Source organism: Pogoniulus pusillus, chromosome 10 (assembly GCF_015220805.1).
Source record: "Pogoniulus pusillus isolate bPogPus1 chromosome 10, bPogPus1.pri, whole genome shotgun sequence".
Lineage (NCBI taxonomy): Eukaryota > Metazoa > Chordata > Aves > Piciformes > Lybiidae > Pogoniulus > Pogoniulus pusillus.
In genome coordinates this window covers 6,902,915-6,915,075 of record NC_087273.1, presented here as the reverse complement: position 1 = coordinate 6,915,075, position 12,161 = coordinate 6,902,915, and the positions used below count along the sequence as shown (strand labels likewise).

The 12,161-nt window shown below is 48.4% G+C and overlaps 1 protein-coding gene across 5 annotated transcripts in view; it reads right to left on the bottom strand.

Moving 5' to 3' along the window:
- Positions 1-12,161, bottom strand: part of ANKRD17 (ankyrin repeat domain 17) — a 95,497-nt gene that overhangs the window by 29,634 nt on the left and 53,702 nt on the right. For 3 of the 5 annotated variants that reach the window (XM_064149680.1, XM_064149681.1, XM_064149682.1), the window contains exons 8-15: positions 9,442-9,679; positions 8,446-8,637; positions 7,080-7,189; positions 5,971-6,058; positions 5,393-5,520; positions 4,249-4,392; positions 3,628-3,730; positions 1,308-2,057 (exon numbers count right to left, since the gene is read on the bottom strand). In XM_064149680.1, coding sequence (XP_064005750.1) covers positions 1,308-2,057; positions 3,628-3,730; positions 4,249-4,392; positions 5,393-5,520; positions 5,971-6,058; positions 7,080-7,189; positions 8,446-8,637; positions 9,442-9,679 — 1,753 coding nt within the window. The remainder of the gene's footprint in view (positions 1-1,307; positions 2,058-3,627; positions 3,731-4,248; positions 4,393-5,392; positions 5,521-5,970; positions 6,059-7,079; positions 7,190-8,445; positions 8,638-9,441; positions 9,680-12,161) is intronic. The other 2 variants (XM_064149683.1, XM_064149684.1) reach the window with 1 other exon arrangement.

Below are 12,161 nucleotides of genomic sequence, written 5' to 3'. Positions count from 1 at the left end.
TAGCCCAGGTTGCTCAAAGATTCATCCAAGCTGGCCTTGGACACCTCCAGGGAGAGGACATCCACAGCCTCCCTGGGCAACCTGTTCCAGTGCCTCACCACCCTCACTGTGAAGCATTTCTTCCTCATCTCCAGCCTCATTCTGCCCTCCTCAAGCTTGAGGCCATTGCCCCTTATCCTAGCTCCTGTCAAAAGTCCCTCCCCAGCTTTCTTGTAGGCCCACTTCAGGTACATTCAGGAAGCCTTCAGCTTCATTCCTTTATTTCACTCCTTGAAGCCTTAAAACACTGGATGAAGAATGCTCCAAAGCAATTAAGAAGAATGTGGTAAAGCTAAATTTGGGTCTCACTGGCAAAGCAACTGTTTTTGTGTGCAGACATTTTAAAATAAGTCATTGGATTCTCATTTTTGTTACCTCAAACAGAAAACTCCAACTAAGAGACTGGAATCATCTCCCAAGGGAAGCACTGGGTTCCCCTTCACTGGGCAGATTTAGACTCAGCTTGACAGGGTGCTGGGCCAGCTCATTTCCACTGGACTGTTACCCAGAAATGCTGGACCAGATGAGCCCTGGGGGTCCCTTCCAATCTGGCATTCTGTGATTCCAGTAGCCAGACTACTCAAGCCCAGCTCGTTCAGCAGACAAGCCTAAAGGTTCCTTACACATGGCAGGCTTGATGCGGTGTTAGAGCTGCCCATGGCTTGTTCTGAGAGCTCAAAGCCACTCCCAGATGGCCACATGTAGTAACCAGTACAATCCAGATCAGAGAATGGTTTTGATTGGAAAAGGCCTACCAGATCATCAGGTCCAACCATCCTCCAACCCTACCAAGGCTGGTGCTAAAGCATGTCCCTCAGCAGCACATCTCTGCCTCTTTGAAACACCTCCAGAGATGGAGATTCAAGCATCTCCCTAGTAAGCCCACTCCAGCATTTGAGAATCCTTTGAGTCAAGAAGTTTCTTCTAATGCCTAGCCTAAGATGTGGTTTCTAAGCTACAAACAGACCAAAATGAAACTACCAGACCCTAGCATACACTCCCAGGGCACAAAAGAGTCAACAAGGTCACTTCTGACATACCAACCTGACCAACAGAGGCACCAGTTAGCTCAACAAAAAAAAAAGGCAAGGCAGCCCTGCAAATCGAAAAGTTAAAGCTCTGCTTTGTGCACAGCCCTAGGCAGGGAGCAGGAGGCTGCTGGCACTTGCTGTAAGCTGGCAGGATACACAAACACACAGACACAGAAGTGGACATCCCCTCGACTGGGCAAGCAAATATTATACCTGCTCATAGCAATGTAAACCCACCTGCCATGATGTCATCCAGCGTGTCATTGAGCGTCTGAGCAGGGCTGGCTACCATTAACCCTTGCTGTGTTTCTGTCAGTATTCCTTGCCCCAGCCCTGCTAGTTGTGCTTGGCCCAGCACTGGCTGTCCAACTATTACACCTTGCAGGTCTGTAAGATTTGCGATGGACCCTGCAGGTAAGGAACCTGCTGCCAGAGGCAGAGCTTGTGGCATGGCCAGAGGCTGAATTGGTGCAAAACCCGTCTGCGCAGCAGCTTGCTGGGGGTCATCTTTGAGCAAGATGGGGTCCACTTGCTGCAATCGTGCATAGTCTCCCTCTGAGAGTTGCTCTCCTACCCCAACAGGAGTCAGTAGTCCCAGGTGCTGGCAAGACTGCTGCTGCTGCTGGAGCTGAATCCTTTGCGCCTTTACCTCTAGATATTGCTTTTTCAGCTGCTGCTGAGTTTTCAGCTGTAACTCTCGCTCCACTTTCTGCAGTTCCTCCAAAATCTTTTGTTTCTTCTGGATTTGTTCCTCTCTGGTTTTGTTCAGCTCCTCAATCTTCTCTTTGGTGAGCTGGTCAGCGTGTGCCAATTCCAGGGACTGCAGCTGAGCGTTCTTCTCTATGGCTTCTTTTATCCTCTGCTCCAGCTCTGTCAACTTGCCCTGAGCCTCTTCTACAATGCTCTCTGGAGACTGATTGGTGATGTAACCCTGTACATCCTGGTTGTTTGCTGGCAAATGACTGCTGGACTTTTGTTTAGAAGCAGCTGTGTGAAAAAGAAACCCCCTCAGAACCAATGGAAGTGCATATGAATGGCATCCTCATTATAGAGCTACTGTTGGGATGCTAAATGGCCGGCTATGCACCAAGACACGGCACCCACAGAAGGTCAGCGTGTACTGCAAGGCCCTCCAAGAAAACCCTCTCCTCTGCTAGCAAATTGAACCCAGCAGTCAAGTTGCAAGTTAACAGTGCAGCTCACTGCCCAGCCCAATTCAGAGGGCCCTGCCCTACGGTGACATTTTAACTCCGACAATCGCTACGCTTCTGCCAAAGGAAGCCACTGTCTCGAGAGCCGCTGCTACCGGAGAGATGGCAACACAAAAAGCAAGGATCTGCTGCCTCCGCACTTGCTGGTTTGTGTCTGGTATGGTGTTAAGGTACAGGTGTGGTTACAGCCCTGAAAGCACAGCAAAAGTGATGCAAAACCACCCGGAGGGACAGGCGGCTCGCTCTAGGCCACGGCTCTGCTGAGCGCCTCGGCGCGTTCTAGACTCGCTAGGACCACTGAATCCTTTCACTACAGGCATCCAGCTTTGCTCGGTTGACAAACACCTCTAGAACCCAGGCTAGGCATTTATCTTTAAGGTGATCTAACAGGGTATGTTTAGCCACTACATTTTGATCCATAGCAGGCAGGATTTGGTTTTGGTTTCTTTTTTGGTTGGTTTGGTTTTGGGTTTGGTCTTTTTTTCTGCCTGTGTCAACACTCAGCTCTCTCTCTGCCCAGGCAAGGCAAATATTTCAGCCTTCCTGCAAGAATGAGCGATGGGAATCGTTCGAATTCAGCTTTTATGAAGTCGTCCACAGTAACACAGCTGACAGGGTCTGCCATACCAGGTGGAGAAAGAACAATCAGTTAATTTTTGAAGGGCGAAAGGCAAATCAAAACTCAGGCTCTGAGGCAGTGGAGGTGCCCAGTTTCTTCCAGTCCTCCTCCTCGCTGCTGGGTTATTTCCAGAACAATACAAAGTGTACACAGAGGGTTAAATTTTATGACATGCAACGCCTGTGTTTGCACTACTCTTGATCCTTGACCAAAAAAAAACCAAAAACACCCACCCAAAAATTGGGAGAGAATTCCTAAAAGTACAGAAAGTGATAAAAATGGTTGATAGCAAAATAAGATGCAAAATTTAATTCCCAGGAGGACCTTCAATCCAATTTAGTCCAACCCGCTCCTAAGGCAACACCAGTTAGCAAACCAACTACCATGTGGAGATTAGCATTGGTTTTACAGCTTCCAGGATCAAATTTCTAGAGGCTTCTGGGTGGCAGAAGTGCATTAAAGTCCAGACTAATCTCTATTTTAGCATCCTCACTTGAGGTAGATTTCTTGACGCTGTATGGTTACAGGATGGAGCGACAATTGGTGTCTGGTGGATAAGGAATCCTTCAAAAACCAAAAAAGGAATCAAAAAGAAGTATAGAAAAAAAGCACCAAAAAAAAAAAATCCATAAACACTCTTCATAGGAACTACTCTGCTACAAGTGCAACCCTCTATCTTCTGCCTAGGAAGGATAGTGAGAAAAGAAGCTGCAGAGCTAAGACTGACCTTTATTTCTGATGGGAAGGGTTGTGGCGACATTAGCAGGGGGTTTGTCAGGCTCCTGGGGTGGGACGACCATGGGCAGCGCCTGCACTGGTACACGAGGAGCCTAAAATGTTGGATACTAACAGATTACTTTTCTCATACTCTGATCTAGTGATAATTCAATAGAAGGTAAACAAAACCTGGTAGAAAAGCAGACTTTTCACGGGTACTCATGACATTCATTACAGTTTCTCAGGTGCCGAGGTCAATAATTAACAGCTGACCTCTAGAGACTTTACGTTTTCAGAGCTATGCTACAGCAAAGTCACAATGGACTACAAATGCAGCTCTGAAGAGCCTGGTGAAAGCAGAGCTGCTCACTTGCTGGGTTTTTCCCTCTCCCCCCACCCCTTCATCATTTTTTTTCACACCAGTATTTTACAGAGCAGCAAGAAGGCACCATGGTGATGCTCAGAGCCTTCACCATTCTCACAATGGCTCACAATCATTTTAAGTGTGTTCACCTCCAGCTCATGAAATGACAGGACTGATTTTTTTCCTCTCATCTTTACACCCTTGAGGAAGCTGCTAAGAAGCAATGCACAAAAAGCCCCCCACAAAGATCCAGCCCTTCAATCTTACCCTATTTAAATCATGGGATGGTGGGGTCAGCTGAGTAGCATCAGGTGGAGGAGCAGAAAGCAAGTTGTTTGGGTAATCTAGGAGGTAACAAACCACGCTGGTGTGACCACCTTTTGCTGCCTCTATTAACATTGTTGAGCCATCCTAAAGAGAGAAAGATTTCAGGATGAGGAAAGAGCATTAGCAAAACAGGGCAACATTAAGGCATTTTGGGAGACATGACACAATGTCTCCACGATTGCTTTAAACAAATACTTATCTCATCTGCACCCAGCTCCATATCTCAACTTAAAAAATCCTCACTAGTACTTCTGTTTCCTTCTTCCACAGTTACAACCTTATTGTTAGAGCACAAGCTTTATATCACTAACAGCCCTGCATTCCTCCTGCCTCCAACTTCCAGAGCTATGGTGCTGTTGTGGAAACAGCAGCTCTTGATCTGTGTCCAGCAGATCAAGGGAGGTTCTCTTCCCCCTCTACTCTGCCCTGGTGAGACCTCATCTTGAATACTGTGTTCAGGTTTGGGCACCCCAGCTGAAGAGGGACAGGGATCTGCTGGAGAGGGTCCAGCAGAGGGCTAGGATGATTAGGGGACAGGAGGGCATGGCTTAGGAGGAGAGGCTGAGGGACCTGGGGCTGTTTAGTCTGGAGAAGAGAAGATTTAGAGGGGATTTGATAAATGTAAGTATCTGAAGGCTGGCCAGGAGTGGGGGGGCAGGCTCTGCTCACTGCTCCCTGGGATAGGACAAGGAGCAACGGGTGTAAGTTGCAGCAAAAGAGGTTCTGCCTCAACACAAGGGGGAGCTTCTTTACTGTAAGGGTCACAGAGCACTGGCACAGGCTCCCCAGGGAGGTCGTGAAGCCTCCTTCTGTGGAGAATTTCAAGGCCTGCCTGGATGTGTTCCTCTGTGATCTGTGCTAGATAGTATTGTCCTGTTCTGGCAGGGGGGTTGGAATCGATGATCTCTTTGGGTCCCTTCCAACCCCTAACATCCTGTGAGCCTGTGATCTTTCTTCTATTTACACTAAGACTCCCTGGGTGAGTTGAAGAGAGCATAAAGGAGCCAGCTCCTTTGGGTACTGTTAATTCTAAGACAAATGAAATACTTCAGAGGAAACCAAGGGAAGGAGATGAGCAACCAACCTTCAATCTGTGTGTGGGATCAGCACCATGAGCTAGCAGTAACTCCACAACTGCCAGGTGACCTCCAGCACAGGCCAGTGACAGTACTGTGTGATCGTTGTTAGCTGTGGTCCTATTCACATTTGCTCCTTCAAAAACAAGACAAAGATTACTTCAGACACAAACTTCCAACAGTTCTCTACCAAAAGTAGCAAGAAATGAGCATTTGTCTTAAATATTAAAACCTAGCTCTCTGTGGCTGGAAAAACTCAATCAGTCAACACTGCTGGCATCAGAAGAGCATCAAAGGTGCCCTGTGTCACCTGAACCACCAAAAGGAGAATGCTCAAAGCTGCCTCAGAGCATGGAGACTCCCAGTGCCCACTGCTGCTGCTGTTCTCACTAGGAGAACACTTTTAGAAGCAGCTGCAGATGCCATTGATTTCACCAAAACCCAGAGGTGACCATTCCTGGCCTAGTGTGAGAATCAGTGATCTACCCAAGTTAAACTACTGGAAATAAAGTCAAGGTATCGACATTCCTTAACTCTGAGTATCCCTAGCAGCAGGAAACCCAAAGCCTTTTTCCACTCTTCTTACCTTTGCTGATCAAGAACTGCACAGTGCAAACATGACCTGCCCTCGCAGCTTTCATCAGAGGAGTTCTTCCACCTTCTGATTCATGCTCCTGGAGCAGATGGAGAGAGGGTTACAATTCACAACTCCAAAGCAGCATGTGTGACAGGATGCAAATCAGCCTTTTGTGGTTTTGAATGGAAAGACACCAGAGATGGGAGACCTCTCTTTAGTGTTCCACAAGCTACAGGTGTGACATTTAAATGGAGTTCATCTTGCAGACAGATGAAACTCTCTGCCTGTGGACTGGGCTGAGACTCCTTGGCAACACGCAATCAAGCACATGGTGGGGATTAAGTCAACTCTGTTCTGTCATAGTCATAAAATGTTTGGATTGGAAAAGACCTTTAAGATCACTGAACGCAGTCATCAACACCACCATGGCCATTAAACCATGTCCTGAAGAGCCAAGTTTCTTCAGCACCTCCAAAGATGGTGAATCCACCATCTCCCTTGGCAGCCTGTTCCAATCCTTGACCACTCCTGCAATTAAGAAATTCTTCCTTATCTCCAACCTACCTTTCCTCTGGCACAACTACAGGCTTAATGTCACTTTTGGATACCACACTGATGTACAAGCCCAGCAAAACTAAATAAAATCCATCTACCTTCATCATCTGAATTCCATTCTGGCACACCAAAGAGATGACAGCAGAGCAGAGCTAGATATTGTCTGCTCCATAAGGAACAGGACCAGTCTGCAGGTTCTAACCCATAAGCAGCTCAATGATCCACAGCTGAGTGGTGCTCAAGATTGCACACGACAGGTACAAAATCCTCCATTTTTTTTTGGTACAAGCAACTTTGAATGGCTTGGAAATGCTTCAAGCATCAATCACCAGAGTACTGCAACCAACCTAAGCACCTCCAGGTAACAAAACAGCACAAAATCCATTAGAAAAGCATCTCCAATCCTCACTCAACTGAAAGCAAAAGGCCAAAAAATAACCTGAGCCCGACCCTAAGAGTTAACAGCAAACTCGCCTCATTTTCAGCAATGAGCATGGGACCAAAAATTAGATGTTTATCATTTTGTCTGCTAACAAAATGCATTTGCAGAGGTGGTGACTTACCAGATCTGCCCCTGCCTGCAGCAGGACATCTGCCACATCAGTGTGGCCATTCTCACAGGCATAGGTCAGCGCCGTGTCCCCCGTGGCCGTTGTTGCGTGCACATTGGCCCCTAGAGCAGTAAGGAGCAAGTAAGCTTAGTGGAGGTCCTCACAGAAACCATGCAAGTCCCCTCACAGATCAGGCAGACAATTTTTAACCTCCCCCTTCCAACCCAATATTCATTAACTTCACAACTTAACCCTACTCTAAATAAACTTGAAGTAAACTTGCTTGGGTCTGAACATCAACTTCATCCTCAAAATCTCTAGAATGGCTTAGGTTGGAAGGGATCTCAGAGTTTACCTAATCCAATCTCCCTACCACAGGAGATCCAAGTAGCAAATTACTTCAGGTCCCACAAACCTTTGCATAGAATCACAGAATCAAGCAGGTTGGAAGAGACCTCCAAGATCATCCAGTCCAACCTAGCACCCAGCCCTATCCAATCAACCAGACCATGGCACTAAGTGCTTCATCCAGTCTTTTCTTGAAGACCTCCAGGGACGGTGCCTCCACCACCTCCCTGGGCAGCCCATTCCAATGCCAATCACTCTCTCTGGGAAGAACTTCTTCCTAACATCCAGCCTATACCTACCCTGGCACAACTTGAGACTGTGTCCCCTTGTTCTATTGCTGGTTGCCTGGGAGAAGAGGCCACCCCCCACCTGGCTACAATGCCCCTTCAGGTAGTTGTAGACAGTAATAAGATCACCCCTGAGCCTCCTCTTCTCCAGGCTAAACAGGCCCAGCTCCCTCAACCTCTCCTCATAGGATGTGTGTTCCAGGCCCCTCACCAGCTTTGTTGCCCTTCTCTGGACACCTTCCAGCACCTCAACATCTCTCTTGAATTGAAGGGCCCAGAACAGGACACAGTACTCAAGGTGTGGCCTGACCAGTGCTGAGTACAGGGGCAGAATAACCTTCCTTGTCCTACTGGCCACACTGTTCCTGATGCAGGCCAGGATGCCATTGGCTCTCTTGGCCACCTGGGCACTCTGCTGCCTCATCTTCAGCTTACTATCTATCAATACCCCCAGGTCCCTTTCCTCCTGGCTGCTCTCAGCCACTCTGTCCCCAGCCTATAGCGCTGCTTGGGGTTGTTGTGGCCAAAGTGCAGAACCTTGCACTTGGCCTTGTTAAATCTCATCCCATTGGCCTCTGCCCACCCATCTAGCCTGTCCAGGTCCCTCTGCAGGGCTCAGTTTCATGCTGCTGCTAATGAAAATGTTGTGAATATGGGAGGGGGAGTCAGGAAAAAGAAGAGAGATTTCTCTCTTAAGGTTACATGAAGTCTCTACAAAACTGTTAACAAAAATCACTCCGTACCTGCAGCTAATAAATATTTAACCAGCTCCAAGTGACCCTCTTGAGCAGCCTCCATCAAAGGTGTGGAACAACCAAGCTCTATGTCAGCTCCTGCTTTAATCAGAAAATCAGCCACCTCCAAGAAGCCTCCGCAGCACGCCAGAGTCAGTGCCGTTTCCTGCGTCTCCTCTGTCTGAGCGTTGATGTTTGCTCCTTTAAACAAAGCACCAAACCCACATCCATCAGACAAGCAGCCCCAGCACACCTCCTGCTGCACAAGGCAGCTCCTTCCCCATCTCATTTCTAGAGCTGCAGAGATTTTCTTCCAAATCTGGGAGTGTATCAAACTAGAAGATTTCAACTTGACTTGAGTGCTTTGAAACCTCCTCTAAGGGACTCAAGGTGTTTCTCAACAGCTTTCCAGCAGCAGCATCACTTCAAGAGAGTCAACAGAGAACATGTGGCTAACTTATACCCTGCACAAAGGTGCATCCCACATGTTCACTGCTCAATGGCTGGCTGGAAGATGCCAACTTGTTCTGAATTGCAATTCAGCACCATCACTTACAAAGTAGGATCACAGAATGGTTTGGATTGGAAGGGACCTTCAAAGTTCATCCAGTCCAACACCCCTGGCAGTCAGCGGGAACACCCTCAACTAGAGCAAGTTGCTGAAAGCCCCAGACAACCTGACCTGGCATGGTCCCAGGGATGGGGCATCTCTCCCACCTCTCTGGGCAGTGTTTTACATCCTTTAGCTTCTAATCTTCACCCTTTGTCCTGTCACAGCAGGTCCTGCTAAAATGTCCATCCCCACCTTTCCCATAGGCTTCCTGCAGGCTGCAGTAAAGTCTCTGGTAGAGCAAAGGAGATTCTGCTAACAAACCAACCCAGCTGCTCAAAAAAAGAGTACCAAAGACAAAGAAGGAAACAAGAAGTTGCAGTAACCCATCCTTTGCCCTCATCCCCAGAGCTGCCTACTGGATTACAGCCCATGGGACACAGTGCAACAGTTACCTTGACCAAGCAAGAGTGCCACCATCTCTTCGTGCCCTTCTCTGGCTGCTTCCATCAGCGGTGTGTATCCTTCATCATTTACCTCTTCCAGGTTGGCTCCCCGCTCAATGAGCAAAGCTGCCAGCTCCACGTGCCCACCACAAGCTGCCAATGTCAGTGGAGACTCAAAAGAGTCAGCAGGCATGTTCACTTGAGCTCCACTGTCAAGAAGCAACCTTGCCACCTCCACATGACCATCCTAGGAATTAAAATAAACCCCAAGATGAGAAGGTCACCCAAGCAGAATCGCTGCTGCTCCTCAAAGCTGTCATTCTACAGCTTACTTTCTCCCACCAAAGCAAAAGCCAAACCCAGACCATTTGCCAAGGGTTCCTCGTACATCACCAGAGGCACCTGAGCTAAAGCCAGGATCCTGGCAGGATCTTCCAGACACCAGGACCATGTTGTCAGACTGGTTTTAGCTCCTAAGTTTGCTTTCTTCCATCAGAAACTGTTTGAGCGTCTGCTCTTGGTCACGCTTTCAGTATGCCACCACTCCAGGAACTATGTGAAGTGGCTTTCCAGCTCTGTGTTTACACTGGCAGCCTGACAGTGGCACAGCACCACCTCTCTGAGCTGGTTTTCTCCATCAGGATGTTGCCATCATTCAAATCCTGGAGTAACCACAACGGGGAAAGGGCTGACACACAAAATACAGAACAGCATCCCAGGAACAGGAGGCTGCCCTTCCAAGGCTGTCACTGGAGGAGCCAAGTACACCTTGAGCTCAGATGAGCCAGCAAGGGGCAGCAAACCAGAGCTGCTGCCATCCTCCCCAAACTGGAAACCACAACCTCAAAGAGCTCTTTTCCAGACTGAAGATGAGACTGCAGCTGATGTTTTCATGCTTCATATGCTGAAATGTTTTATACCTTTTCCTGATATATCCAGGGAGAAAAACATTATTTCCTCTCAGAAAAATATCTAGGACATTAACTAGGACATATTCACCTTTTACATGAAGTGGTGAGACTATTTTAGGGCAAAACTCCAAGCCTCCATAAAGAATCTTTTCTCAGGGAGGCACAGAGATGGTGCCTCGACCATCAGGCCCTGGCACTCTCCATCCCTGCTTCACAACCAGCATGGCAAACAGCAGGGCCAAGGCATGCTTCAAAGCTGCTGATGTGGGCCAAGCAGCCTTGAGATCTGCTGCTGACAGCAGGAGATGTGATCTGTGCTCTGACAGACCCTGCACTGGGATGCTGCTGCTGCTGCACAGCTCCTCTAGAGCAGCTGGGAAAAAGCTTCAGCAGTGCCATTAGATCACAGGGGGTTGTCTGACAAGCTGCATGAGCACACCAAGTATGTTTTAAAGATCAGCCAGCGTGGGCAATCAGCCCTCAGTGCAAGAGCAGGTGCTCAGGAAGAAACAGTACAAACCAGACAAACCTGCTTTCTGCTTCCAGGAGGGGAGCTGCACTGCCCAGCAACTCGCTGGCATTAAACCTGCGCTAGCTGCTGCCTACAAAAAACAGCTCATGGGCAGAAGTCCCTTGCAGGACAAGGTTGTGCCACACACAGACAGCTAATCCTGGTCAGTGCTGCTCTAGAGAAGGCAGCTTGCTGCTGCTGTCTGCAGAGGAAATGTGCAGAGGTTGGAAAGGACCTTGAAGATTATCCATTTCCAACCCCTCTGCCATGGGCAGGGACATCTCCCACTAGCCCAGGGTGCTCAAGGCCTCATTCAACCTGGCCTTGAGCACCTCCAGGAAGGGGGTATCCACAACCTCCCTGGGCACCTTGTTCCAGTGTCTTCCCACCCTCACTGCCAAGAATTTCTTCCTCCTCTCCAGTCTCAATCTGCCCTCCTCAAGCTTCCTCTACCTGCACTGCTGTCCTTCAGACTGCAGCCTGCAGAGCTGGAAGAGCTCAGGCTCTCAACTACCTGCCAGTTCTGAACAGCAGCGTGGAAATGCCTACACAGCAGCAGCTTCCTGCAGAAAAGAGGGAGACATCTGCTCCTCTTGCTCAATAAATCCTGCTGACAAATGGGCCTGAACACCTCTGTGAGTCTGAGAGACTTAGTTAGGCTGTTAGAGGGAAAATGGGTAAAGGGTGGCAAGGAAAAGAATTCTTGCTCCATGGCGCCATGAAACAGAAGCTTTCTCTGCAAGCTTCTGACCTGTCAAGAAGCTGTCCCCACAAGAAGGTTGCTACCACATCAAACAAGGTGATTTTCTCATCACCTTCCAGGGAGTTCTGTGTAAGGACAGCACTCAGGACATTGACCCAGCTAATCCATTGAGATTTGGGAGTGAGAAACTGGAGCTGAAGTCTTGGTGATCTACAAGCCTTTCTATCCAACCACTGTTTGGGAAGTGTTGGTTTCTGCTAATGGTTCCACCTGAAGTCATCAAGTTCCTGGAACAGACCACGCTGACTGATTTGAGAACCATAGCAGCTACTGCAGGGGATGGAAGGCCAAAGAAGAGGTTGCAGCACTCCCCTGCAGACACTTCTTCACAATGTGATGCTGCACAAGGCTGGTGGCATGAAAAACCCAACCTAGAGGTATCTTACTGAGATAGGAGGGAGAACAGGACATCTAGAAGAGAAGTTTTCAGTTTTCCACTCAGGATCTATATTCAGATGAAAGCTGTGGAGCGTGTTGGCATAAAGCACAAACAGACTACTGACCTACCTAAGCAAGCTGCAGCTCTGCAGCCTGAGAAGCAGAG